This window comes from Microcaecilia unicolor, chromosome 4 (assembly GCF_901765095.1).
Source record: "Microcaecilia unicolor chromosome 4, aMicUni1.1, whole genome shotgun sequence".
NCBI classification, from domain to species: Eukaryota; Metazoa; Chordata; class Amphibia; order Gymnophiona; family Siphonopidae; genus Microcaecilia; species Microcaecilia unicolor.
The window spans coordinates 371447463-371472192 of NC_044034.1; the positions used below are offsets into that span (position 1 = coordinate 371447463).

The 24730-nt window shown below is 45.2% G+C and overlaps 1 protein-coding gene across 5 annotated transcripts in view; it reads left to right on the forward strand.

Annotated features, from left to right (window-relative positions):
• DMD (dystrophin) overlaps nucleotides 1–16929 on the forward strand; it is a 2615032-nt gene extending 2598103 nt beyond the window's left edge. For all 5 annotated transcript variants that reach the window (XM_030202363.1, XM_030202359.1, XM_030202360.1 and 2 more), the window contains one exon: nucleotides 16471–16929. In XM_030202363.1, the coding sequence (XP_030058223.1) occupies nucleotides 16471–16556 (86 nt within the window). In that variant the 3' untranslated portion in view covers nucleotides 16557–16929. The remainder of the gene's footprint in view (nucleotides 1–16470) is intronic.
• Nucleotides 16930–24730: the final 7801 nt, after the last annotated feature.

The following is a 24730-nucleotide window of genomic DNA, read 5'->3' on the forward strand; positions in this document are numbered from 1 at the left end:
CAAATAGAATGTTAGGTATTATTAATGCACAGTAACACACTTAACACACGTTACGCTACCACGTTAGTGCACACTAACACTGTTAACACACGTTTCGCTACCACATCAGTGCACAGTAACACACTTAACACACGTTACATTACCACAGTGCACACACTATTAGCACACATTTTGCAACCACGTTAGTGCACAGTAACACAACACACATTACGCTACCGCATTAATGCACACTCACACTGTTAACACACGTTTCACTACCAAATTAATGCACAGTAACACACTTAACACACGTTACGTTACCACGTTAGTGCACACTAACACTGTTAACACACGTTTTGCTACCACGATAGTGCACACTCACACTGTTAACGCACGTTTCGCTACCACATCAGTGCACAGTAACACACTTAACACACGTTACGCTACCACGATAGTGCACACTCACACTGTTAACACACGTTTCGCTACCACATCAGTGCACAGTAACACACTTAACACAGGTTACATTACCACAGTGCACACACTATTAGCACACATTTTGCAACCACGTTAGTGCACAGTAACACAACACACGTTACGCTACCGCATTAATGCACACTCACACTGTTAACACACGTTTCACTACCAAATTAATGCACAGTAACACACTTAACACATGTTACATTACCACGTTAGTGCACAGTAACACACTTAACACACGTTATGCTACCATGTTAGTTCACAATCTCACTGTTAATGCACGCTTTACTACCATGTTAGTGCACAGTAACACACATGTTACGCTACCACATTAGTACGTAGTAACACTGTTAACCCACGATTCGCTACCATGTAAGTGCACAGTAACACTGTTAACGCTTGTTTCGCTACCATCTTAATACACACTGACACTGTTAACATACTTTACACTATCACATTAGTGCACACTCACACTAATGCACACTGTTCTACTGCAGTCCCATTTTGTGCAGTGGGATCCACTTCTCAGTGTAGTTTGCAGGGGCATAGCTATGTAGGGCTATGGGGGCCTGGGCCCTCATAGATTTGGCCCTGAACCCCCCTGCCAACGACCCTCTTGACTCCCCCTCCTGCCACCAACCCGCCGTCACCTACCTTTGCTGGTTGGGGACCCCACCAGCCGAGGTCCTCTTCCTTCCTTCTGAGTCTGACGTCCTGCACATACAACGTACAGGACGTCAGACTCACAGAAACAGAACGAAGCCTTGGAGATCAGCCAGCAAGGTCCTTTTCTTCTGGCGCAAGGCTTCGTTCTGTTTCTGTGAGTCTGACATCTTGCACGTAACATAGTAACATAGTAGATGACGGCAGAAAAAGACCTGTACGGTCCATCCAGTCTGCCCAACAAGGTAAACTCATATGTGCTACTTTTTGCGTATACCTTACCTTGATTTGTACCTGTCCTTTTCAGGGCACAGACTGTAGAAGTCTGCCCAACACTAGCCCCGCCTCCCAACCTCCAGCCCCGCCACCCAATCTCGGCTAAGCTTCTGAGGATCCATTCCTTCTGAACAGGATTCCTTTATGTTTACCCCACGCATGTTTGAATTCCGTTACCGTTTTCATCTCCACCAAGTATCCACCACTCTTTCTGTGAAAAAATACTTCCTGACATTTTTCTTGTGTCTGCTCCCCTTCAATCTCATCTCATGTCCAAACTGACATGATCCGTAGAAAATATTACAGTCTCAAGTGGAGTCACTGAGAAATCAGACTTGCCTCTAAACCGGTCATTGAGATGTCTCATGGCACAGGCCACCATGAGGTAACGCATATTAAGCAGACCCAAGCCCCCATGGGGCTGTGTAGGACGTCAGACTCAGAAACAGAACAAAGGAAGAAGAGGACCTTGGCTGGCAGGGGTTGGGGTCCCTCGCCAGCAAAGGTAGGCGACGGTCGGGGAGGGTTGGCGGCGGGAGGGGGGGTCGAGAGGGTCGTCAGCAGGGGGTTCAAAGTTGGTGGTGGTGGCGGCAATGGCGGGGGGGTCGGCGGCGCCGGAGGGGGGCTAAAATGTGCCCCCTCACCTCAGGCTCTGCAGCCCCCTCCCGCCGAAGTCTGGCTACGCCCCTGGTAGTTTGGTAAGTCCAATCGTCAGTTACCTGTCTGGCAGGTGAGTGGTCTAGTTCTGACACCAGTGATGCTTTCCTTCTCTGTAATGGTTTGGAAAGAGACACTTGGGCAGATCTGTTCTGTAGAAGCACCTCTTATACAGCTGTTCCTCTGTCCTGTGCATTGTTGGAAAGGTGAGAACAGGGAGTGTCGGGGGTTCAAATATGGAAAATGTAGACCCTGCCAATCTACAGGAAGACCTTGCAATTTGGAAATCTGCATCTCAAGCAAAGGATGCTAACTGTTTGCAATGTTTAAAAAACACACTTCAAACACTCTTTGACTTTTGTGTGCGTTGTGATAAAAATGAATGGATCCCCGGAAGCTTAGCGGAGATTGGGTGGCAACTCTGGGAATTAGGAAGCAAAGCCAGTGACGGGCAGACTTCTACAGTGTGCCCTGAAAATTTCAAGGACAATTAAAGGTCAGTCATACGTGGAGGGGCATAATCGAACGGCGCTGGACAAATACAGGGCCGGCCATCTTTGGGGCCGGCTCCGTGAGGGCGCGGAGCCAAGCGTATTTTCGAAATATGCATGTGGCCGGCTAAGTCGATCGCCGGGTTGAGAAGAGATGGCCGGCTCCGATTTTCAGCCATTATGGAAACCGGGGGCGGCCATCTCAAACCCGGCAAAACCCAACTCAGTTGGTTGTGGGAGGAGCCAGCATTTGTAGTGCACTGCCCCCCCCCCCCCCCCCGACATGCCAGGACACCAACCAGGCACCCTAGGGGGCACTTCTAAAAATTAAAAACAAAAATTGCTCCCAGGTGCATAGCTTTCTTACCTTGTGTGCTGTGCCCCCCAAATTCCCCCCAAAATCCACTCCTCACAACTCTACACCATTACCATAGCCCTAAGGAGTGAAGGGGGGCACCTACATGTGGGTACAGTGGGTTTGGGGGGATTTGGAGGACTCAACATTAACCAACACAAGTGGAACAGGTAGGGGGGGATGGGCCTGGGTCCACCTGCCTGAAGTGCACTGCACCCACTAAAAACTGCTCCAGGGACCTGCATACTACTGTCAGGGAGCTGGGTATGGCACTTGAGGCTGGCATACAGGCTGGCAAAAAATGTTTTTTAATTTTTTTGTGTGTGTGGGAGGGGGTTGGTGACCACTGGGGGAGTAAGGGGAGGTGATCCCCGATTCCCTCCTGTGATCATCTTGTCAATTGGGGCACATTTTGGTGACTTGGACCTTAAAATAAATGGACCAAGTCCAGCTGGCAAAATGCTCGTTTGAGCCACCCATCTTTTTTCCATTATAGGTTGAAGCCGGCCATCTCGTAACCACGCTCCCATCCCGCCCACACTCCGCCCCCCCCCCCGTTCCGCCTTCTTTACCCTCTCTTGAAGGTTGGCCGGCTCCGTGACGAAAAAGCAGTTGACGCCGGCCAAACTCAGCTTTCGATTATACCGATTTGGCCGGAATGAGGAGATCGCCGGCCATCTCCCGATTTGTGTCGGCAGATGGCCGGCGATCTCTTTTGAAAATAAGCTCAATAGTATCAATACCATGTGTATTGAGTTTATCTTGTTGGGCAGACTGGGTGGACCGTGCAGGTCTTTATCTGCCGTCATCTACTGTGTTACTTCTATGGTAATACTTTTGTACAGTGGAAGCAATGTTTAGGCTCATCAGCTCTGTCCTTACAATTCACAGTGGGTAATTAAAAAAAACACCTGTATTGGTCAGTATCCAAATGACCAGGTGATAGCTGTTGGCTGTAAATGAGTCCTGTGCCTGAGGTAAAGGAATGAAAACCTAATGTATCTGCCCCTCTCCCACAATGGGTGTAACTGCTGGGGGTCGGAGCTGAATGTTTTCTCTCCATATTGATGCATTGTTCTGTCTCTCTCTCTGCTCTCCCTGTCTGTCCCTAAAGGAAGAACTATCCCTGGGAAGCCAATGAGAGAGGTCAGTGAGTTTGAACCCTGGCTTCTGTTTGTGCCACCCTCGCTAGCTGTGTGCGGCCTCTGTGTGCTTAACATTGTGTTTTTCATGCTGAGCACTTCTGCCATGAGAACAGACTTGCCTTGCAACCTTCGATAGCAAATTGTGGTGGGCAAAGTACCCCATTGTATCACAGCAGAGAGCAAAACCTGAAAACAAAACTCCAAATGTACTTTTGATCGAAGCATCAATTGCTCAGCACCAGTTTTCAAAGAAAAAGTCCGTGCTTACTGTCACTTTCAAACTTGCTGGGGGTACCAAGAACCTGTGGGCATTTCTACTTGCATTCATGTGGGTACTTTGTTCATGGGTAAGAACGCCTATGCATTTAAAAGTGTGTTATTCTCCCTCCCTCCCCCCCACCCCTTGCCTTAACCACAGCATGGCAAGCACTGCCTCCTAATGTGAATAAGTATGTGCACTATACCACAACATGCTTACAGCCTGTTTGCATGTGTAAATTCTTTATCCACATCCGTGGCTATCATTATTAACTCACTAGTAAAACAGGCCCGTTTCTGACACAAATGTGTATGTTTGAGAGAGAGAGAGTGTGTGTGTGTGTGTGTGTGTGTGTGTGTGAGAGAGAGAGAGAGATGCAGTGTGTGTGTGAGTGAGAGAGAGAATGAGTGAGAGAGAGACAGAGTGTGTGTGTGTTTGTGTCAGAGAGAGAGTGTGTGAGAGACAGAGTGTATGTGTGTGTGAGAGACAGAGATAGAGTGTGTGAGAGGGAGTGTATGTGAGAGACAGAAAGTGAGTGTGTGTGTGTGGGCTCCGAGTTCCATGACCGCCGCCTTCCCTCCCTCCCTCTCCTCCCCTCCGAGTTCCAGGCCCCCCTTCTGTCCGAGGTGCCGGCCCCCTCCCTCTCCTCTCCTCTCTCTCCTCCCCTCTGAGTTCTTGCCCCCCCTTCCCTCCAAGTTCCATGCCCCCCTCCCTCTCCTCCCCAGCGTGTACCATGCCCCCCTTTCCTCGGAGTGTGTATGTTTGAGAGAGAGTGTGTGGGTGAGAGATGGAGTGTGTATGTGAGAGAGAATGAGTGAGTGAGAGAGAGACAGACAGAGTGTGTGTGTGTTTGTGTCAGAGAGAGAGAGTGTGAGAGACAGTGTGTGTGAGAGAGAGAGTGTATATGAGAGACAGAGAGTGAGTGAGTGTGTGTGTGTGAGAAAGTGAAGCCTTCAAGCCTTGAAGCATTCCTGCAACGTTCCGGAACTACGTGTCGTCAGTTGAGGAGATGGAGCCTTACAGAGCGCACGAATGCTTCAAGGCTTGAAGGCTTCACTTTCTCACACTTTCTCGGCTTCAGAATGCTGGAGGTGCATTTTATTATATAGGATTTATGAGGAAGAGGAAAGTGCGGTCAGATCGTAGGGGGGGCAGTGAGAGAGGGAGGTTTCATCAGCCGAAGACATGGGGAACATTTAGGACAGTCTTTGGCTGTAGAGCAAACAGCTCATCTGTCAGTCTTTTCTGCTCTTGGCCACAACTGAGCTGTTTTTTTCTTGGTGGGGGGGGGGGAACGAGTATATAGAGGACAGGGCTTTATCTGAAAAGGGTCGAGAGGTATCACAGTGTGAGAAATGCCCTCTGTGCAAACTCAGAGCACCCCCTCTTCTTGGCATCCACCACTGCTCTGGATGAACTGGGAGAAGCAGTTCTGGAACATGTAGACCATGAACAGACGTGAGAGACAGCATGTGTTACTGTCAGTAGCATGCGTACATTTCCTGTGTTGTATTAGTATTATTATGATCATTAAACTTATTGTTTATTTGAGCAAAAATACAAGAAATGTATATTGACACAAGTGATGCATGCGTGGTTTGTTCCACTTTAGGTGTCACCACTCAACAAAAAGATGTCATCGTAGACAATACACGGCAGCCAAAAGAGCAAACAGGATGCTAGGATTAATTAGGAAAGGGATAGACATTAAGACCATTATAATACCTCTGTATCGCTCCATGGTGCGACCTCACCTTGAGCATTGCGTTCAGTTCTGGTCGTTGTATCTTTAAAAAGATTTAGGAGAATTAGAAAAGGTTCAAAGAAGGGCGACCAGAATGATTAAGAGGCTGGAACAACTCTCATATGAGGAAAGGCTTTAGAAGTTAGGGCTGTTCAGTTTGGAAAAGAGACAACTGAGGGGGGATATGATTGAGGTCTATAAAATCTTGAGTGGTGTAGAAAGGTAAATGTGAATCGATTTTTTTTTTACTTTTTTAAAAAGTACAAAGACTAGGGTCACTCAAGGAAGTTACATGGTATCTGCTTATCCCTGGGATTGGTAGCATGGAATCTTGCTACTCTTTGAGATTCCGGAATCTTGCTACTCTTTGGGATTCTGGAATCTTGGTACTCTTTTGGATTCCAGAATCTTGTTACTCTTTGGGATTCTGGAATCTTATTACTCTGTGGGATTCCAGAATCTTGTTACTCTTTGGGATTCTGGAATCTTGCTACTCTGTGGGATTCCAGAATCTTGTTACTCTTTGGGGTTCTGGAATCTTGCTACTCTTTGGGATTCCAGAATCTTGTTACTCTTTGGGGTTCTGGAATCTTGCTACTCTTTGGGATTCTGGAATCTTGCCTACCCTTTGGGATTCCGGAATCTTATTACTCTTTTGGGTTCTGGAATCTTGCTACTCTTTGGGGTTCTGGAATCTTGCTACTCTTTGGGATTCTGCCAGGTACTCGTGACCTGATTTGCCAGGCTAGATGGACAGTCATTGTGACCCTGTATGGCTATTCTAATGTTCAAAATGTTATCAAGTTAACAGAACTTTAGTATACAGAAATGTAGACGCAAGAAGGAAAAACACCAGTATCACCTCAAAATCTGATTATATAGTTCCAACTCATGTCTCAGCCTATGGACAGATATTCAGTAATGCGTTTGATTCTCATTGCTCAGTTCTCAGAATGAAATTAGTCCCCTGTACTAAGTGAACCACCTTTGATGTACAGTGCACCAGAACAGCACCATAGCACCTGAGACCAAGTAACCAAAAAAGCACTGACCAAAATCTCAGCTTGATCTTCATGCCAGAACTGCCCCCCCCCCCCCCCCCCCCCCCCCCCCCCCCCCCCCCCAGGTCCCAGGACCATCACGTGTGTATATTTGTGCCAGTCCACATTCCCTCCAGCAGACAAGTGAAGGGAATCCATCTTTGTAAAGAAATGTCCAAATTAGCATTGAGCGCAACGCTTCACTTCTGAGCACGGCAGCCATGCTGCTTCATCCCCTTCAGAATGAAAAGGGAGGGATGCCACACCTAGTTTTGCACTTTATGGGAAACCCATCCACAGGTAACCAGCTGTTCTGTACTCTTTTAAAGACGGAAATTGAGTTCTGAATTCCTCTCTGTGTGCACTGAAGGCTTTAATTGAACTGTCTTTCCGAGTCTGCTACTGGAACCTTAAATCCTTTGCACTCCACCCCGCTATGTCCAGAATGAAAGTAAAGGGAGAAACGAGAATTACAATTAAGAGCTTCAGTAAGGGAAAACTTTGTCTTTGTGTATTGCCAAGAATTTGCCAGGAACCGCCGTAGATGCAAAGAGCACAGGTGCAGTAGACTTTGCTAACTTGACAAACCCAGGAAGAGGATAAAGGAACATTAACAAATGTGGCAGATCTGTGTCCTCTGCTTGAAAAGAATCCAGACACAGCCTGGCCAGGCTTCACCTGATCTCCAACCATTTGCAGATACCAACATAGCCGCCCAGAAATGTGTTCTGAGATTGGGTAGAACTATTCCATCCCTGTCTTTAGCTATTGAAAGAGTATCTAAAGTAATTTGATTCTAGTGGATCAATATTGCCACCTAGAGGTCAGGCTGTATAGTTCAGAGACTGTTCTAGCAGGATTGTTACGTGGGACATGCCTCTGTGGCAAAATGCTGATTTTTAAGAAAATGAGTTTGAAACCCCAGGAAATATGTAGATTATCCCAAGCTTGTGAGTCTTGCTTAATCTTTAGGCTACAAGGGGATAATTAGCTATCTACATAAGAACATAAGTTGCCATACTGGGACAGACCTAAGGTCCATCAAGCCCAGCATCCTGTTTCCAACAGTGGCCAATCCAGGTTACAAGTACCTGGCAAGATCCCAAAACAGTACTATACATTTTATGCTGCTTATCCTACAAATAAGCAGTGGATTTTCCCCAAGTCTATCTTAATAATGGCTCATGGACTTTTCTTTTAGGAAGTTATCGAAACCATTTAAACCCTGCTAAGCTAACTGCTTTTACCACGTTCTCTGGCAAAGAATTCCAGAGTTTAATTACACATTGAGCCAAAAATTCTTTTCTCCAATTTATTTTAAATTTACTACTTTGTAGCTTCATTGTGTGCCCCCTAGTCCTAGTATTTTTGGAAAGAGTAAACAAGCGATTCCCGTCTACCCGCTCCACTCCACTCCATCTTTCTTCTCAAAGGCTGAAATCTCTGACTTGTTACCTTAGGTTGAGATGAGAGTGAAAGGATTATAAACTACAGTCGAGCAAGGAAGGCTTTGGGTTTATTGAAACTGATTCAGTAGCCTGGTACCTCACTCTGCTTTTCCAGTACAGATACCGACTTGCATCAGTCAGACAGAGAAAAACAGATCATCGCTGCACAATGAACTTTTTTCTGCAGAGTTTTAGTTTAGTTTATTATTTATATCCTGCATCACAACCACCTTCATAGAAATCAGGGCAGATATACAAAAACACACAACAATAAAACTCAATTAACCTCCCCATAACTCCTTATCACACTCGATTAAAACCCTTCCCCCCAAAATTAGATGCATTCGTCATAAACAAAGAAAACCCTAATACTTACCAAAAATATAAAACAAAGTTAAACAAACCAGAATTATCATCAATAAATTTCTCATACAACTATGTTTTTAACTTTTCCCAAATATAAGATTGCATTTTACCCCTATGGTATGCAGTATCTACTACTACTACTACTTAACATTTCTAAAGCGCTACTAGGGTTACGCAGCGCTGTACAGTTTAACATGGAAGGACGGTCCCTGCTCGAAGAGCTTACAATCTAAAAAGACAAATGTACAGTTAATTATATAGGTCAGACAGATTGGGGCAACCTATATGTTTGAAAGGTTACTGTAGGTTCCGAATGCAGCATTGAAGAGGTGAGCTTTAAGCAAGGATTTGAAGATGGGTAGGGAGGGGGCTTGGCGTAGGGATTCAGGAAGACTGTTCCAGGCATAGGGTGAGGCAAGGCAAAATGAGCAGAGCCTGGAATTGGCAATGGTGGAGAAGGGTACTGAGAGGAGGGGTTTGTCATGTGAGCGGAGGTTACGGGCAGGAACGTAGGGGGAGATGAGGGTAGAGAGGTAGGGTGGAGCAGCAGAGTGAGTGCATTTGTAAGTAAGGAGGAGAAGCTTGAATTGGATGCGGTATCTGATCGGAAGCCAGTGAAGCGACTTGAGGAGAGGGGTGATATGAGTATATCGGTTCTGGCGGAATATGAGACGTGCGGCAGAGTTCCGAATGGATTGAAGGGGGGATAGATGGCTGAGTGGGAGGCCAGTGAGGAGCAAGTTGCAGTAGTCGAGACGAGAGGTAATGAGAGCGTGGACGACAGTTCGGGTGGTGTGTTCAGAGAGGAAAGGGCGAATTTTGCTGATGTTAAAGAGGAAGAAGCGACAGGTTTTGGCAGTCTGCTGGATATGCGCAGAGAAGGAGAGGGAGGAGTCGAAGATGACCCCGAGGTTGCGGGCAGATGAGACGGGGAGGATGAGGGTGCCATCAACTGAGATAGAGAGTGGGGGAAGAGGAGAAGTGGGCTTAGGTGGAAAGACGAGGAGCTCGGTCTTGGACATGTTCAGCTTCAGGTGGCAGTTTGACATCCAGGCAGCAATGTCGGATATCTGAGATCGTCTGGTCCCTGGTACAGCTCATTCCAATACCACAAGTATCTTGTGAGCATGTAGGACTGTGCATATGACTGCAAATCCATTGGCAGCAAGTGTTAGGAAGGCAATATAGTATAACCCTCTTTTGTTCCCAAAAGGTTAACTTTGCAGCTGTAAATTGAATGAGCTGCACTTGTTGGCAACTGCCTGAATCACCTATCTGGTCACATCAAAGCAAATCTGCTTAAGAAATCACAGTAAAAGAAAATATTTCAGAGCTACTCCTGAAATAATCCCCCTCTATTCAAACCCGGGGGGGGGGGGGGGGTCTCAGAGCGCCTGCCAGCATATGCCAACATCTCAATCACTAAAATGAACCAAGAGAGTGAAAGAGAAAAACCCTAGTGCCTTCCTGCATTTCAGAGCCTTGGATGAAAGAGAGTTAGTTAAGATCCATGTCCCAGGAGTGGCTTAGGGGAAATGTATCAACCAGATCAAAAGAATCTGGGAAATGATATTTTTATAGGGCTAGAATGAGAACCAATTGAAGCTATCAAAATCCCTTTCATCATAGGAGCCAACTTTTCAAAATTATTGGGGGTGCTAAGCCTAATGGAAATAACCCCTCCCTGGACACATACAAGGAATTTTCTCAATATTGGGGGTGCTTAAGCACCCACAGAGTCGGCTCCTATGCCTTTCATCACTGCATAAGATAACTAAATCGAATTTACCTCTCGTTAGCAGCTTGTGCAGTGTGAAATAGTATATGGTCTGTGTCCTGCAAATAGCAAAAAATACAGGTGAGGTTCATCGACTCCAGGGTTTAGGTCACTTTATTGTCGTGTGCTGTGAGTGAGGGTGCTGTGCAGCTCAGGGGGGAGGGAAGATCTTTTCACAAGATGGTGGCCAACTAGGAAGGCATGGGAGCGGTTAGATCCGATAGCCAGACCTCGGACTTAGACTTGAATGGAGGCCTGCTGACGCCTAGCCCAACCAAGAAGCTATCGGCAAATCAAGAATCAAAGGCGGAAACACGACCGTACCTTCGAGCCTCCCTAAACACACTGGGAGAGGAAGCTGCCCAGCCCCAGAGCATTGCCGGTCACTGCTCTGCTGACCCCAGTTTACCGGACGAGGCTGCCAAGCGACCGGAGTCCTACTGAACAAAGACCTCATTGGGTTGCACCAGCAGAAGGGACGCTGACCTCTCTCGCCCCACAGCCACCGTTTCCCACAGGAATCCCACACTCGCAACTGGCACTTCATGACAAGGCGAACCCAGTACCATCGGCCAAGTGCACAGGGGACAAGAACGAAGGCCTCACTGGGGTACATTAGCGAATGAAATGCTGATCCCTATCACCTCACAGCCACCATTTACCATAGGAATCCCACACTCATGACTGGAACAGCATGGCGAGGCAAGCCCGGTACCCTCGGCCAGGTGCAGGGGAGACAAGCACCGGAGGACAAGCATTGGATCTGCAGGTGGCTTTGCGATCTCCAACTGCTGGGTTAGGGGAGAAGTTGGAGAACAGCTAAGCAAGTGCTGCTACACAGGCAACTGAAGCGCCAACCTCTGCTGACAGAGATTCCCCATTAATGACCAGCACCATGTGGTAGATAAAGCCCAGGATGACCAGCAAGTGTGTGGTAGATTAGCCTCGATAGATGTGTTGTTGGGTAGGCAACTGAGGCACCAACCTCTCCCAACCACCACCACCACCACTTTCTGGATGGAATTAAGCCTTTACAGGGGAAAACTCCTTGCACAAGGTACTCACAACCCCAGGTAAAGCAAAAAAAATCACAGACCACATCAGACCCACACACACACATACCATAAAATAAACAAACAAAAAAAGCCTACTCAAAACTCATTCACACACACAAAAAAAAACAAAAACAGAGACCAGGCATCACACTAACCTCCCCCACACTCCAAAGAAGCAAATATTCGAATAGGGTCACTAACCCTAACGCTACTAACGTCTATGGAGGCCCTAACTCGAGGGGAAAGCAACAACATACCAATACTATGCAACCTGCGTCACCCAGCGGGAAGAGCCGACCTATTCCCAGGCAGAACCCAATCAATAGGATGGAGCACTCCAAATAAAGAAAACCACTCAATAGACATCCAAACACAACAGAGGACCAGAAAGGAAACCAAGGAGCACAGAGACCCAAGTTAACGTCAACTAATGAAAATAACCACAGTCACACTACTAAAAGATGATTACCTACCTATACCAGTGGGTTACATCAACGCCAGATCAGAGGTAAACAAAACAGAAACAACAAAAGACTGGATAACCAATGAAGACCTTGACTAGGCCTTCCTAAGCAAAACATGGATCCATGACAAAGAAGACCCCATTATTTTGGATCTATGTCCGCCAGGCTACAAAATCTTACACTAGACCACAAATAGGAAAAGAGGCAGAGGCTCTGATCAACAGATCCTTTCTAATGGTAGAAGCCATAGCAGAATCCATTACACCACAACTGGAAATCGCCGCAATCAAAATCAAGGACCATACTCTACTTAACCAATTATGCTGCATTCTATTCTATAGACCCCCCAGGAATCTGGAAAACGACTCAAAAAGACTTCATGGATTTCATATCAAACATATGCGTAGGCAACCCCAATCTCTCAGGAAATCAGCGAAGATGACTCAAAAATGAATAGACAATGCTTTAAAGAGTCTATAAGTTTATTATACAACAACCGAGACTCGACACAGCTGTGTTTCGGCCAGTGAGGCCTGCCTCAGGAGTCTCTGGATTGTTGACAGTAAAGTTCTCAAGGAGATTAGACTCTACCATCCAATTAATGCCATGTCTGCCACTTTCAAAAGTATGCGCTATTGCTGTTCGGATTTGTTTTTTCCATTAGTGGCAGACATGGCTTTAATTGGATGGTAGAGTCTAATCTTGAGAAAATAGTCTTGAAAAAGAGATAACTGACAAAATTTCACACTGCTGTGTCAGCGCATTTCTACGGATTTAGAATTCCAGCATTTAAAGTCTTTCTCAAGACTATTTTACACCATTTGATCTTCAAGTCATTTCCATTACTATTAATGAACTTATGAGACTCCTGAGGCAGGCACACTCACCGAAACACGGTGCCATGTCAACTCCTTTTTATGAACTGTGTTTGGTACATTCTCTGGAAGTGTCCTGTTGACTACACTGCTCCTTCTCTCCTGGCTATTTTTCGTAGTGTTCAGTCTTCCTCCACTTTGTGGTTGATCTTTAAACTCCAACCTGGGACATTTCAGCCCTATGGAATTTTTAGATTTTTCTGTATCTCTAATAGGAAGTTGGCGGATTTTTGTCAGTGGATTTGGAAAAAGTTCAAGAAAATTCTGAACAATTTGAAAAGAATCAGAAAATAGCTGGAAATTTTGATTCGGCATTCTGAAACATTTGGTATAGATTCACCATGTCCCTAAAATCTGTCGTCAAAAGCAAAGTTAAAAAAAAATTGTTTCAAGCAGGTTTATGTTGAAACTTCAGACTTACTCCTGACTTGTGAAATATGGGTGTGATGTTTGGGCAGCATTCTGCCACTTACTTTGCCAAGCATTGGTCTGCTTATGGTTGAGGTGCCAGATGTAGCATCTGAAAGACAAATGGCTGAGTCCCATCAGCCCAGTGGAAGTCCGCCGAGATCCCCTGACTAATACAAGCAAACAGTGGGAAATAGACCAAGCAAACCAGAGACAGACGAGGAAACTTCAATCGCTTGAATAAAGTTTATTTATGAAGACTCGACTCAGTACCGGGTTTCAGCCACAGGCCTGCCTCAGGAGTCTTTGTAGAAAATGTTTGAAATAATCTTATGTTCAATGGTCTCTCTCACAACAAAATTGAAAACTGTTGGTCTTAAAAAAGACTTTTGTTATAAACATTGTTCCGCCATTTTGCATTTTTTGGATTCAGTGGAACTTTGTAACTAAGGCGTTTTTAAAGACCATCTGTTTTCAATTTTGTTGTGAGATAGACCATTGAACATCGGATTATTTTAAACATTTTCCACAAAGACTCCTGAAACAGGCCTGTGGCCAAAACACGATCCTGTGTCGAATCATTTATCAAGAAACTTTATTCAAGCGACTGAAGTTTCCTCGTCTGTCTCTGGTTTGCTTGGTCTATTTCCCACTGTTTGTTTGTATCTGAGTCTCATCAGCAGCAGAGCTAGAATCCCTATAACCTCAGAGTGACCGAATAGCAGTCACTAGTCTTAAGAGAAAGACATGAAAATGGAGACAGATACAGTTGGATAGAATAAAGAAATGGAGATCTGGTCGAACAGAAGACCTAAGACCTAGAACAGGACTCTTGACACGTACAGTCATGGGTTCTGCACCTGCCTGCTTCTTATATGAATGTCACCCTGACCCTGTGCATTTCAGGTTATGGGATGAGAGCTGAGCACAATGAGTTAATCCCAGTGATGAGATTGACTAGACCTTCCTGTCCCTTTCCCCCAACCACAGCTTACAACAGAAGAAGCAGACATTTGTTCCTTTTATCACCTTGTACATAATGTTTAGCTCAACTGTATTTGTATGAAAATAATTCTTTCTTACTTCTGCCCTCTGGAAGCTGTTTGACTACTTATGCCTAGCTTTCCATCCCAGGAGTGGCTGTGTGTTTCTGCAGTATTCAAATCCTACCACATGTAGAAATCCCATTTTAACAGAAGGTGTTGTAACGTCTGTTCCAAAGGAAAAGCAAAACACAATTAAAGGCTCGATTATCTGCATATTGAGTTGTTAACAAGATAATATTCTGGTAATAATGGAAGGGTACATTTAACAAGCACTTCGCTGCCATTTCATAGCATCCTCAGGGCAAGTCCTTTTTTGTATGCTCTGTGATAAGGACATCGAGCAATGGTCCTCAAGGGTCCCCAGCATGTTTGTTGGCTTCTCAGGATACCCTTAATGAATATGCATACTACCCCATTATATGCAAATCTTATCTGATGTACATTTATTAGGGATAGCCTGTAAACCCAACTCATTTGCAACCCTTAAGGTTGGGAATTGACATAGCGTGAAGCCTAGAAACCCATCTGCCCCTCCCCCCCATTTGAAGTGTATTCCAGAGCGGTATGATAACTTACCTTGTGTCCTGCACTCTGCATGTTGCATTCAGCTTCAGCATAGCTCCCACCGTCAGATCTAGTCCACTGTGTTAGTTAAATTGGAGGTAAAGGTACCTGGGTCTGACTAATATTAAATACAGCCTTAAGATAAGTAGTTTAATACTTTTTTTATAAATGGTAGGAAAAGAATTGAAATTGATATTTATTGAGTTTCATGATATACAAAAGTATTTGATGTACATAAAAATGTTTGTAAAAAAAATACATCTGATTACCGATGAGGAGGTTCTGTGGATAAATCTCTCTTGTCTGTCCCCTTCTCTACTGCTAATTCCAGACTCCGCTCCTTTTATCTCGCTGCACCTCACGCCTGGAATAGACTTCCTGAGCCTGTACGTCTAGCCCCGTCTTTGGCCGTTTTCAAATCCAGGCTAAAAGCCCACCTCTTTAACGCTGCTTTTGACTCCTAACCACTACTCACTTGCCCTGTACCCTTTTATCCCCACCTCTTTAATTCCCTTACCTCTTAGTTGTTCTGTCTGTTTGTCTGTCCTATTTAGATTGTGAGCTCTTTGAGCAGGGACTGTCTTTTCATGTATGGTGTACAGTGCTGCGTATGCCTTGTAGCGCTATAGAAGTGATAAATAGTAGTAGTAATGTAGAAGCCTGCCCTTGCAGATCAGCAACGCGGCCGCGCAGGCTTCTGTTTCTGTGAGTCTGACGTCCTGCACGTACGTGCAGGACGTCAGACTCACAGAAACAGAAGCCTGCGCGGCCGCGTTGCTGATCTGCAAGGGCAGGCTTCTACATGGAATGTTGCTAGTGGAGGAGTAGCCTAGTGGTTAGGGCAGCGGAACATGGAATGTTGATACTGTTTGAGATTCTGGAATGTTGCTATTACTTGAGATTCTACATGGAATGTTGCTACTATTGGAGATTCTGTTGCTACTATTTGAGATTCTACATGGAATGTTGCTATTCCACTAGCAACATTCCATATTTAGACTGTGAGCTCTTTGAGCAGGGACTGTCTTTTCGTGTATGGTGTACAGCGCTGTTTATGCCTTGTAGCGCTATAGATGTGATAAGTAGTAGTAGGTTGGTATTATAAATTCTTGCTGTCAAGTTACACTGCTGAGGTTTTCAGAAAAAAATCTGTAAATATTGCTGTGGGACAGGATTTGTGATGTGTTAATCATTGGTTGTTAGCAGTCAATTATTGGCACTGATTGGCTTGTTAAGCAATTAAGATGCGTCTGCAAATCGGCTACGTTCGCTTGTTTGCACACGCAGCTTTTATCGCCGTTCATAGATTCCAAGGGTAAAGGTCCAAAATGCTGTATTTGCCGCTTGAGTGTGACATGCATCTCTCTTTGTTTTTCAGGACACAATGTAGGAAGCCTCTTCCACATGGCGGATGATTTGGGCCGAGCCATGGAAACCTTGGTTACAGTGATGACAGACGAGTGAGGATGAGGCATTAGGATAGCGAACGTTTTACAGCTTCAGACATCCTGCGCAATCTTTTTATAATATTCCTTCAATAAGAGGATTAGACTGCAAGAGTTTACAAGGAAAACAAATATTCTATTTTTGTGAAGGGTAATTGGGACTCTACTGTAGATTTCAGTACTTTCCTAGGTCCTGTTGTTTTATTAACAATGGTAAGTTTTACACATCTATGCAATTGTACAAAAAGAGAACCCAACCTGTAAAATCCTGATAGGTCAATAACTTGCCATCTCTTTATATAGAATGCATTTTGGGGTTGTTTAAAAACAAAATTTATAAAAGTTACCAAGAGAGATTGTAAACTAAAATGTGCTTTATATTAAAAAAAAAAGAAAACTTTATAAAAACCCTTTAAAAATGACAAAAAAAAATTACAACCATTGAGATAGTGCATTTGTCTAGTAACATTTCAGCTTTGTCACTCTACGGCAGAGGTGGAAAATTCCCATCCTCCAGGGCCACCCACCCTAATACCTACATACGAGAGAGATCTTGCATGCTCCACCAATGTATGCAGATCTCCCTCATGCAGACTCACCGGACTGGTGTGTGGCCTTTGCGGACTGGAGTTGCCCATTCCTGCTCTATAGGAAAAATACGTATGTTCTCTGTTATTTTCCCGGTTTAGCAAATAGAAGTGAGTTCTGTAATAACACCGAAATGATGTCAACGCTACTGTTAGCTACAGGAAAAGAAAGAGAGAAGCCAGAACCCTGTGATCTCATCACATCTTTTGGCCACATAGAGAAAAGGACAGAGGAAGCAGTGGCTGAAAATCCCCCAAAGTTTTGCTGGGATTCCTGCAGGCAGCCACGGATTCCTTCAGTATATTACCCTGTGGCACTGACTGAGTGTGTTTATGGCTGTACTTGAGGTCACTGAGATTCCACAGCAAGCTGTAGATTGTGACAAGGAAAGGCAGTGTCCACCTTTGCATAATTCGAAGGTTCCAGCAGTATCTGAGGCTGGACCCCAGATTGCTGGCACGGTTTGTACACGGATGTGCAGGTGGCTCACAGAAACACTGATCCTGTCAGTGTTCAGCTTCCAGAAATTCATGCTTTAATTTTGATAGCATATGGTGAGCCTCTCAGTCAAATGCTCCGGGTCCTGCCGTCTTCTGTTTGTCCACTGAAAATTCATACGACTGGATCTCCAGATCATCAGGAGCTTGAGGCACAGGGCCTGATATTTAAAGCGATTTAAACAGGCAGAAGAGGCTTCTGCTCACTTCCATTACACTCAGCGGGGCTCCCCACCAGTACACTCAGTGGCACTTACCAGCAGGCGAGGGGCATTCGGGGATGGAGTCGGGGAGCAGCTGGGAGTTACGTTTCAGTGCTGGTGCCCACAGAGCCAGCCAGGCAGGTAGCAGTCCTAACTTTCCCAGTTAGCTATGTGGACACCCGCACTAAATATGAGCCAGCACTCCCTCCCCCCACCCCCTATGAACAGATCCCCTTCCTGCCCCCTCATTAGCAGACCCTCCTCACAAACCACCACCATGAACAGACCCTCCCCTAATAGGAGCCCCCCCCTCCCAGCACCCACCCCCAAAATAGGTGCTTCCCCTCCTGAACCCCCCATCACCCACCCACCTGTAGGGCCCTCCCTGGGCCTAATTTAAGCTCCCTGGTAGTCCAGTGGAGGAAGCTGGGCAGGAGCAAACCCCACTGACTCCTTTCCATACCGTCTCCTACTGAAAAGTGGCTGCTGAAAAGCTCATATATGAAAGGCTGACCTCTAGTGGTAGTACTATGAAACTGCCACTATAGCTTATAGTGGTAATTTTACAGCTTGAGGCGCTAGGGGCAGGAGCTAATGGGGGGGGGATCCTTTCAGAAAACATTGGTAAGCCCAACGTGGGCTTACCGCGCGATAAATCGGAACTACTGTTGGCCCAAAGTAGTTGAGTTCCGACTCAAGCATGCACCATTACCGGCACACTGTAAAAAAAACATTTTTTTCTAGCGTGGCGCTAACCCAGCGGTAATCGGGCATGGCCGCGCACTGCCCGGTTACCACTGAGATACCTAGGGAGCCCTTACTGCCATCTCAATGGGTGGCAGTAACTGATCCCTGCCGCATGGCCATGCGGTAAGAGTTATCTTACCGCATGGCCATTTTTTGGGTGGGCTTTTTACCCGCTGCGATAAAAAGGGCCCTGGGGTGTGGGAAAAACAGTCCCTATTGCTACTACAAGGCCCTTCTTGCAGCTTAGTAAAGGGAGCCTGGGATTTGCTGCTGCCCAGCCTAATCCAGTAGACTACCAAGAAGCCTAAGGTGGGCCTGGGATGGGGAGAGGAGGGAAAAATGACTGATCCCCTTACGGAAGTCCCAGCTGATATTCAGCCGGGACCCGCCTAAGTGCCGAGTCCCCTGAGACCCAGACGTTCAGTGCCAGTTTCCAGACGTGGCTCAGCATTGAATATCCAAATCTTATTTAGCCAGAATCAGGGCAGGTGGCATCAGTGGATGTCATTATGATGAGAATATTTGCAAAGACACAGCTCACTTTGCTAAAACCAGAAATGCAATATCAGAGCAAGGGTGGCATCTTTCCTTTGGAACGTTTCCAAATAGTTTAACATCCTCACCATTTCCCTATCTCGATGACACAGGAGTCCAGCGCAAACACCCAGACGCCCTGTATGTTTCCCAGCATCCGAGCTGCATTTCTCCGGGACCCATTTCCCTTTGGATAGGTCTCTGAATGTGGGATTGGTATACCCCAGTGACCAAAGAACCGGCCACAGGAGACCAAGCTCAAGGTCCATCCCAGAGCATTCATTAAGAATCCTTCAGTAATAGGAAATTTCCACCTAAAGGCGAATGTTGCTAGCGTAAAACCAAAAATGTGTGTGTGTGTTTTGTTTCTTTAACTATAATACTTGGCGTTTTTGTTTTGTTGATTTTTTTTTTTCTTTTTAATCATTCTTCCTATTGTGCCAAAGGATTTGGAGCACCGTGGGGAGAATACATTTGAACAGAGTTACTGTGCAGGACACCACGTGTGGATTAAAATCTGTTACTGCCACGCACCGGAGTCTGGCCAGTACAATAAAGATTTTTTTTTCCCCCGTGGCTAATGAATGGGAAAATCCTTTTTGTAATGTGTTGTGGGTCCTTGTTCAGGGTTAGCCAATAGCACAGCTCAGATGTAACCGTCGGAGCCCGCTTTCCAAAACCATTGGGGGTGCTAAGCTCAATGCAAGTTACCTCTTCCTGGACACAGCAAAGGAGTTTGAGGGCTACTGAGGATGCTCGACTGCCTGTTGCTGAAAGCGAGGCATGTTAACACTATCGCCGCTCCCTTCAAGTGCTTCTATGCTATTGATGGAAGCCACACAGGGTTTTTCACATTGGTTTTCGGGAGTAACTGCACCAAATCCTTCAGCCAGGGACTTGTCACCAGAAGGTCATCAGAGAGTGGAGAGACAGACCAGTGACACTAGATAACGTCCTTCTGGCTGACTGTAGCATCCGTGCAAGGATATTGCTTAACTTGTATTGGTGAACGTGGCTGGGGGGGGGGGAATGAATTTCCCCCCTCTTCTAAAGAGCAGAATGAGTCCCAGGAAAGTTTGTGTTTTAGAATTCTTTCAGCATTTTAATCTGTTACTTGACATCGGACATGGCTTTCACGCTTCTTCTACCTCACTTTGGTTCTGTGGTGTTCCTGGACGGTTGTGCAGGTAAACGTGACCTCATTCACCACGTTCAGCACGTGAGCAGTTGTCTCTATTAAAAGATCTTTCTCTTCTTGAGCGACTTCTTCTCCCTCTCTCCCTCCCTCCCAGTTTTCTCTAAGATCCCCTCTACTTTGGCTGACTTTTTTTCAAAAATGGTCTTTCTTAAAAGTAGATCCAGCTTATTGAAACACCAAATGCAGGGCGGAAAACCAGTTAAGATACAATCACCAGCTCCATGGAGCTTTTAACAGTATTATCCCTGTATTCCTTCACCCACCCACCCACCCCCACCCTTTCCATTTTCCGCCAAGGGAGAAGGGAATAGAGTTTATGCGGGAGGGGGAAGCGACACTGTCTGCAGACCAATGAAGACGTTGCTTCCCCCAGTCATTGGATGTTTCAGAGCGCATTACCCTTCCTGCCTGTTGCATAGACTATTCCAGAAGGGGAGGATAGTGGTCTTTCCTCCTGATTTTGTGCTTCAAATATATTTCTTCAGGACACCCCAATAGCCGGAAACAGAAGTTGGATAGATCTGCATGTTTCGTTTTCATTGGCTTCGTTTGATCTTTTACATATTAGCTTTTTTGGAGTGAGTCTGTCAAAATTATATTTAAAAAAAAAAAGAGAGATTGAGAGTTTTCTTGTTGCTTTGAGCATAGTTTGCAAATTTCCTTTCTAAGCACAAATTAACAGACTATGAAACATACTTGGTGTAACTGAACGGCCAGACCTCCTATGGCATGCACTGTCATTCTCTATTGGTTTTATATCGTGATTTAACACCAATGCTGTAACGGTTACTAATTATTTTTTTATAAACCTCAATTTTATTTCTGCATATTCACAACATATCAAATTTCACCAAATATATGCCTTACTATTGTATCATATAAATGCTTTACCATGTATATCAATAAAGCACGCAGTTATGTTACTTGTTTAAAAAAGGACCATGTGTTTGCGTTTTGGGTGAGGCGCTGCCTTCTGAACATTTATTCCTCCTGAACTTTGTGGATTGGTGATTGTGCTGATTGTCGGCCTGTTTGGACCTTTCTCCCTGTCGTGAGTATCCTCTCCAGAAAAGAAAAGGATACATATCGGAAAAAAAAACAAATCCGGGAGTACCCTGAACAGCAAAAAGGCGATAACTTACCCTGACCAACCTCTGGAACTTCTTCAGATTGTAATGGCAAAGGAGTCAGTGAATCACTTGTGCAGTGTTTCGAATACTAGTGTAAATCTGAATTGGCCTGTCTAAATGTAGGTGTGATGATTTATTTAAATTTAATGGCAGGCATAAGTATTTTTTTTTTTTGTTACATTTGTACCCTGCGCTTTCCCACTCATGGCAGGCTCAATGCGGCTTACATGGGGCAATGGAGGGTTAAGTGCCTTGCCCAGAGTCACAAGGAGCTGCCTGTGCCTGAAGTGGGAATTGAACTCAGTTCCTCAAGACCAAAGTCCACCACCCTAACCACTAGGCCATGCCTCCATTGTCATACAGAGACAAACCAAAGGTCCATTAAGCCCAATATCCTATTTCCAACAGTGGCCAATTCAGGTCACAAGTACCTGGCAAGATCCCAGAACAGTAAAACAGATTTTATGCTGCTGATCCTAGAAATAAGCAGTGGATTTTCCCAAGTCCATCTGAATAGTCTATAAAATACTGAGTGGAGTGGAACGGGCAGACGTGAATCACTTGTTTACTCTTCAAGAATACTAGGACTAGGGCACGCAATGAAGCTACTAAGTAGTACATTTAAAACGAATAGGAGAAACATTTTCTTCACTCAGCGTGTAATTAAACTTTAGAATTTGTTGCCAGAGAATGTGGTAAAAGCTTAGCAGGATTTAAAAAAGGTTTAGATAACGTCCTAAAAGAAAAATCCATGATAAAAATTGACTTGGGAAATCCACTGCTTATTCCTAGGATAAGCAGCGTAAAATCTGTTTTACTGTTCTGGGATTTTGCCAGGTACTTGTGACCTGGATTGGCCGCTGTTAGAAACAGGATACTGGACTTGATGGACCTTCAGTCTGTCCCAGTATAGCAATTCTTACGTTCTAATAATGGCTAATGACCTTATCTTTTAGGAAATTATCCAAAACCTGTTTTAAGCCCTGCAATGCTAAATGGGCAACTTAAGTGTGCCATGCAAAGAATGTAACTTCTAGTATTCTATAGGTTACATGTGGAAGTTGGAGAAACACCCATAGCCCATCCATGCTTGACCCACGTATACACTCCCCTGCAGTTAACACCTGTCATGCTCTGCCCACCTGTCAGCTGAGTTCGATTCCCACTTCAGGCACAGGCAGCTACTTGTGACTCTGGGCAAGTCACTTAACCCTCCATTGCCCCATGTAAGCCGCATTGAGCCTGCCATGAGTGGGAAAGTGCAGGGTACAAATGTAACAAAAATAAAATAGATACTATTGGAGATTCTACATGGAATGTTGCTACTATTGGAGATTCTACATGGAATGTTGCTATTCCACTAGCAACATTCCGTGTAGAAGGCTGCGCAGGCTTCTGTTTCTGTGAGACTGACGCAGGACGTCAGACTCACAGAAGCAGAAGCCTGCGCGGCCACATTAGTGATCTGCAAGGGCCGACTTCTACATGGAATGTTGCTAGTGGAATAGCAACATTCCATGTAGAATCTCAAATAGTAGCAACAGTGGAGGAGTGGCCTAGTGGTTAGGGTAGTGGACTTTGGTCCTGGGGAACTGAGTTTGATTCCCACTTCAGGCACAGGCAGCTCCTTGTGACTCTGGGCAAGTCACTTAACCCTCCATTGCCCCATGTAAGCCGCATTGAGCCTGCCATGAGTGGGAAAGCGCAGGGTAGAAATGTAAGAAGAAAAAAAAACATTTATGTCTTACAAAACCAATTATATCATCCCAAAAGCCCAATTTTGGCTGGATTTTTTTTATTATTATTTAATTGATGAAACCAAAATGCATTTTTGGTAAATGATGCCTGAGATGGAAGAGCAGGGTAACATGAAGTTGGTTTGTCCTGGTGGGATTCCTTTGGTTACATCTCCGGGTTCTCAGGGACCACCTGGCCAGTCGGGTTTTTCAGGGTATCCCCAATGAATACGCATCTCCCTTCCTATTGAGTAACTGTATTTTATTCTAGTTACAAAAATCAACACCTCCCACAAAAGTAACTACAATCACTGTTCTATTATTTGACTTAATTTTTTTTTTTTAATTTTATATGACAAAAATTTTTTAAAACTTTAACCTTGTCAGCTTCCTCTTGCTGCTTACATCAAAACTCAATCACCCTCATTCAGCCCCATCATTCACACACACACATTGGCTGTAATAACCCAGCAAATGGATATAATTCTTTCACTCATACTGAAGGCTTTAAGTCTTCAAGAGTTATTGGAGATTTCAAAAAGTCTGGGATATGTTGATGGACACAGATGCTATTAGTACTGATTGAACTGGCCTTTTTGAAGTGAATGATATGAAGGTTACTGATCTTGATTTGGTTATGACAATTATGACCATAAATCATAGCAATGCGCCAAGTGTTAATGCAAGAACAATATAAACGCGTTAAAACTGTAAGAAAAACTTTTGTTTGAGCGGCATATAGTTGGTCTGGGTACCCGTTTAGTCCTTCAGAAGAATGAGTGTGAGGTGGTTTCAATAATGGGTGTGTGTGAATGATGGGGCTGAATGACGATGATTGTGTTTTGATGTAAGCAGCAAGAGGAAGCTGACAAGGAGGGGCATAATCGAACTGGGTGCCCATCTCTAAGGATGGCCCGGCGAAGGGGCAGGGCATCCTGTATTATTGAAACAAGATGGGCGGCCATCTTTCGTTTCGATAATACGGTCGGGGACATCCAAATCTCAACATTTAGGTCGACTTTAGAGATAGCCAACATCGATTTTCGCCTATAATCGAAACCGAGGACGGCCATCTCAAAAACGACCAAATCCAAGCCATTTGGTCATGGGAGGAGCCAGCATTTCTAGTGCACTGATGCCCTCTCACATGCCAGGACACCAACCAGACACCCTAGGGGGCACTGCAGTGGACTTCACAAATTGCTCCCAGGTGCATAGCTCCCTTACCTTGGGCACTGAGTCCCCCAAAACCCACCACCCACAACTGTACAACACTACCATTGCCCTTAAAGTGTAACGGGGGGCACCTAGATGTGGGTACAGTGGGTTTCAGGTGGGTTTTGGAGGGCTCCCATTTACCACAACAAGTTTAACAGGTGGGGGGGGGGTGGGCCTGGGTCCACCTGCATGAAGTGCACTGCACCCACTAAAACTGCTCCAGGGACCTGCATACTGATGTCATGGAGCTGGGTATGACATTTGATGCTGGCATAGAGGCTGGAAAAAATGTTTTTTAATTTGTTTTTTTGGGTGGGAGGGGGTTGGTGACCACTGAGGGAG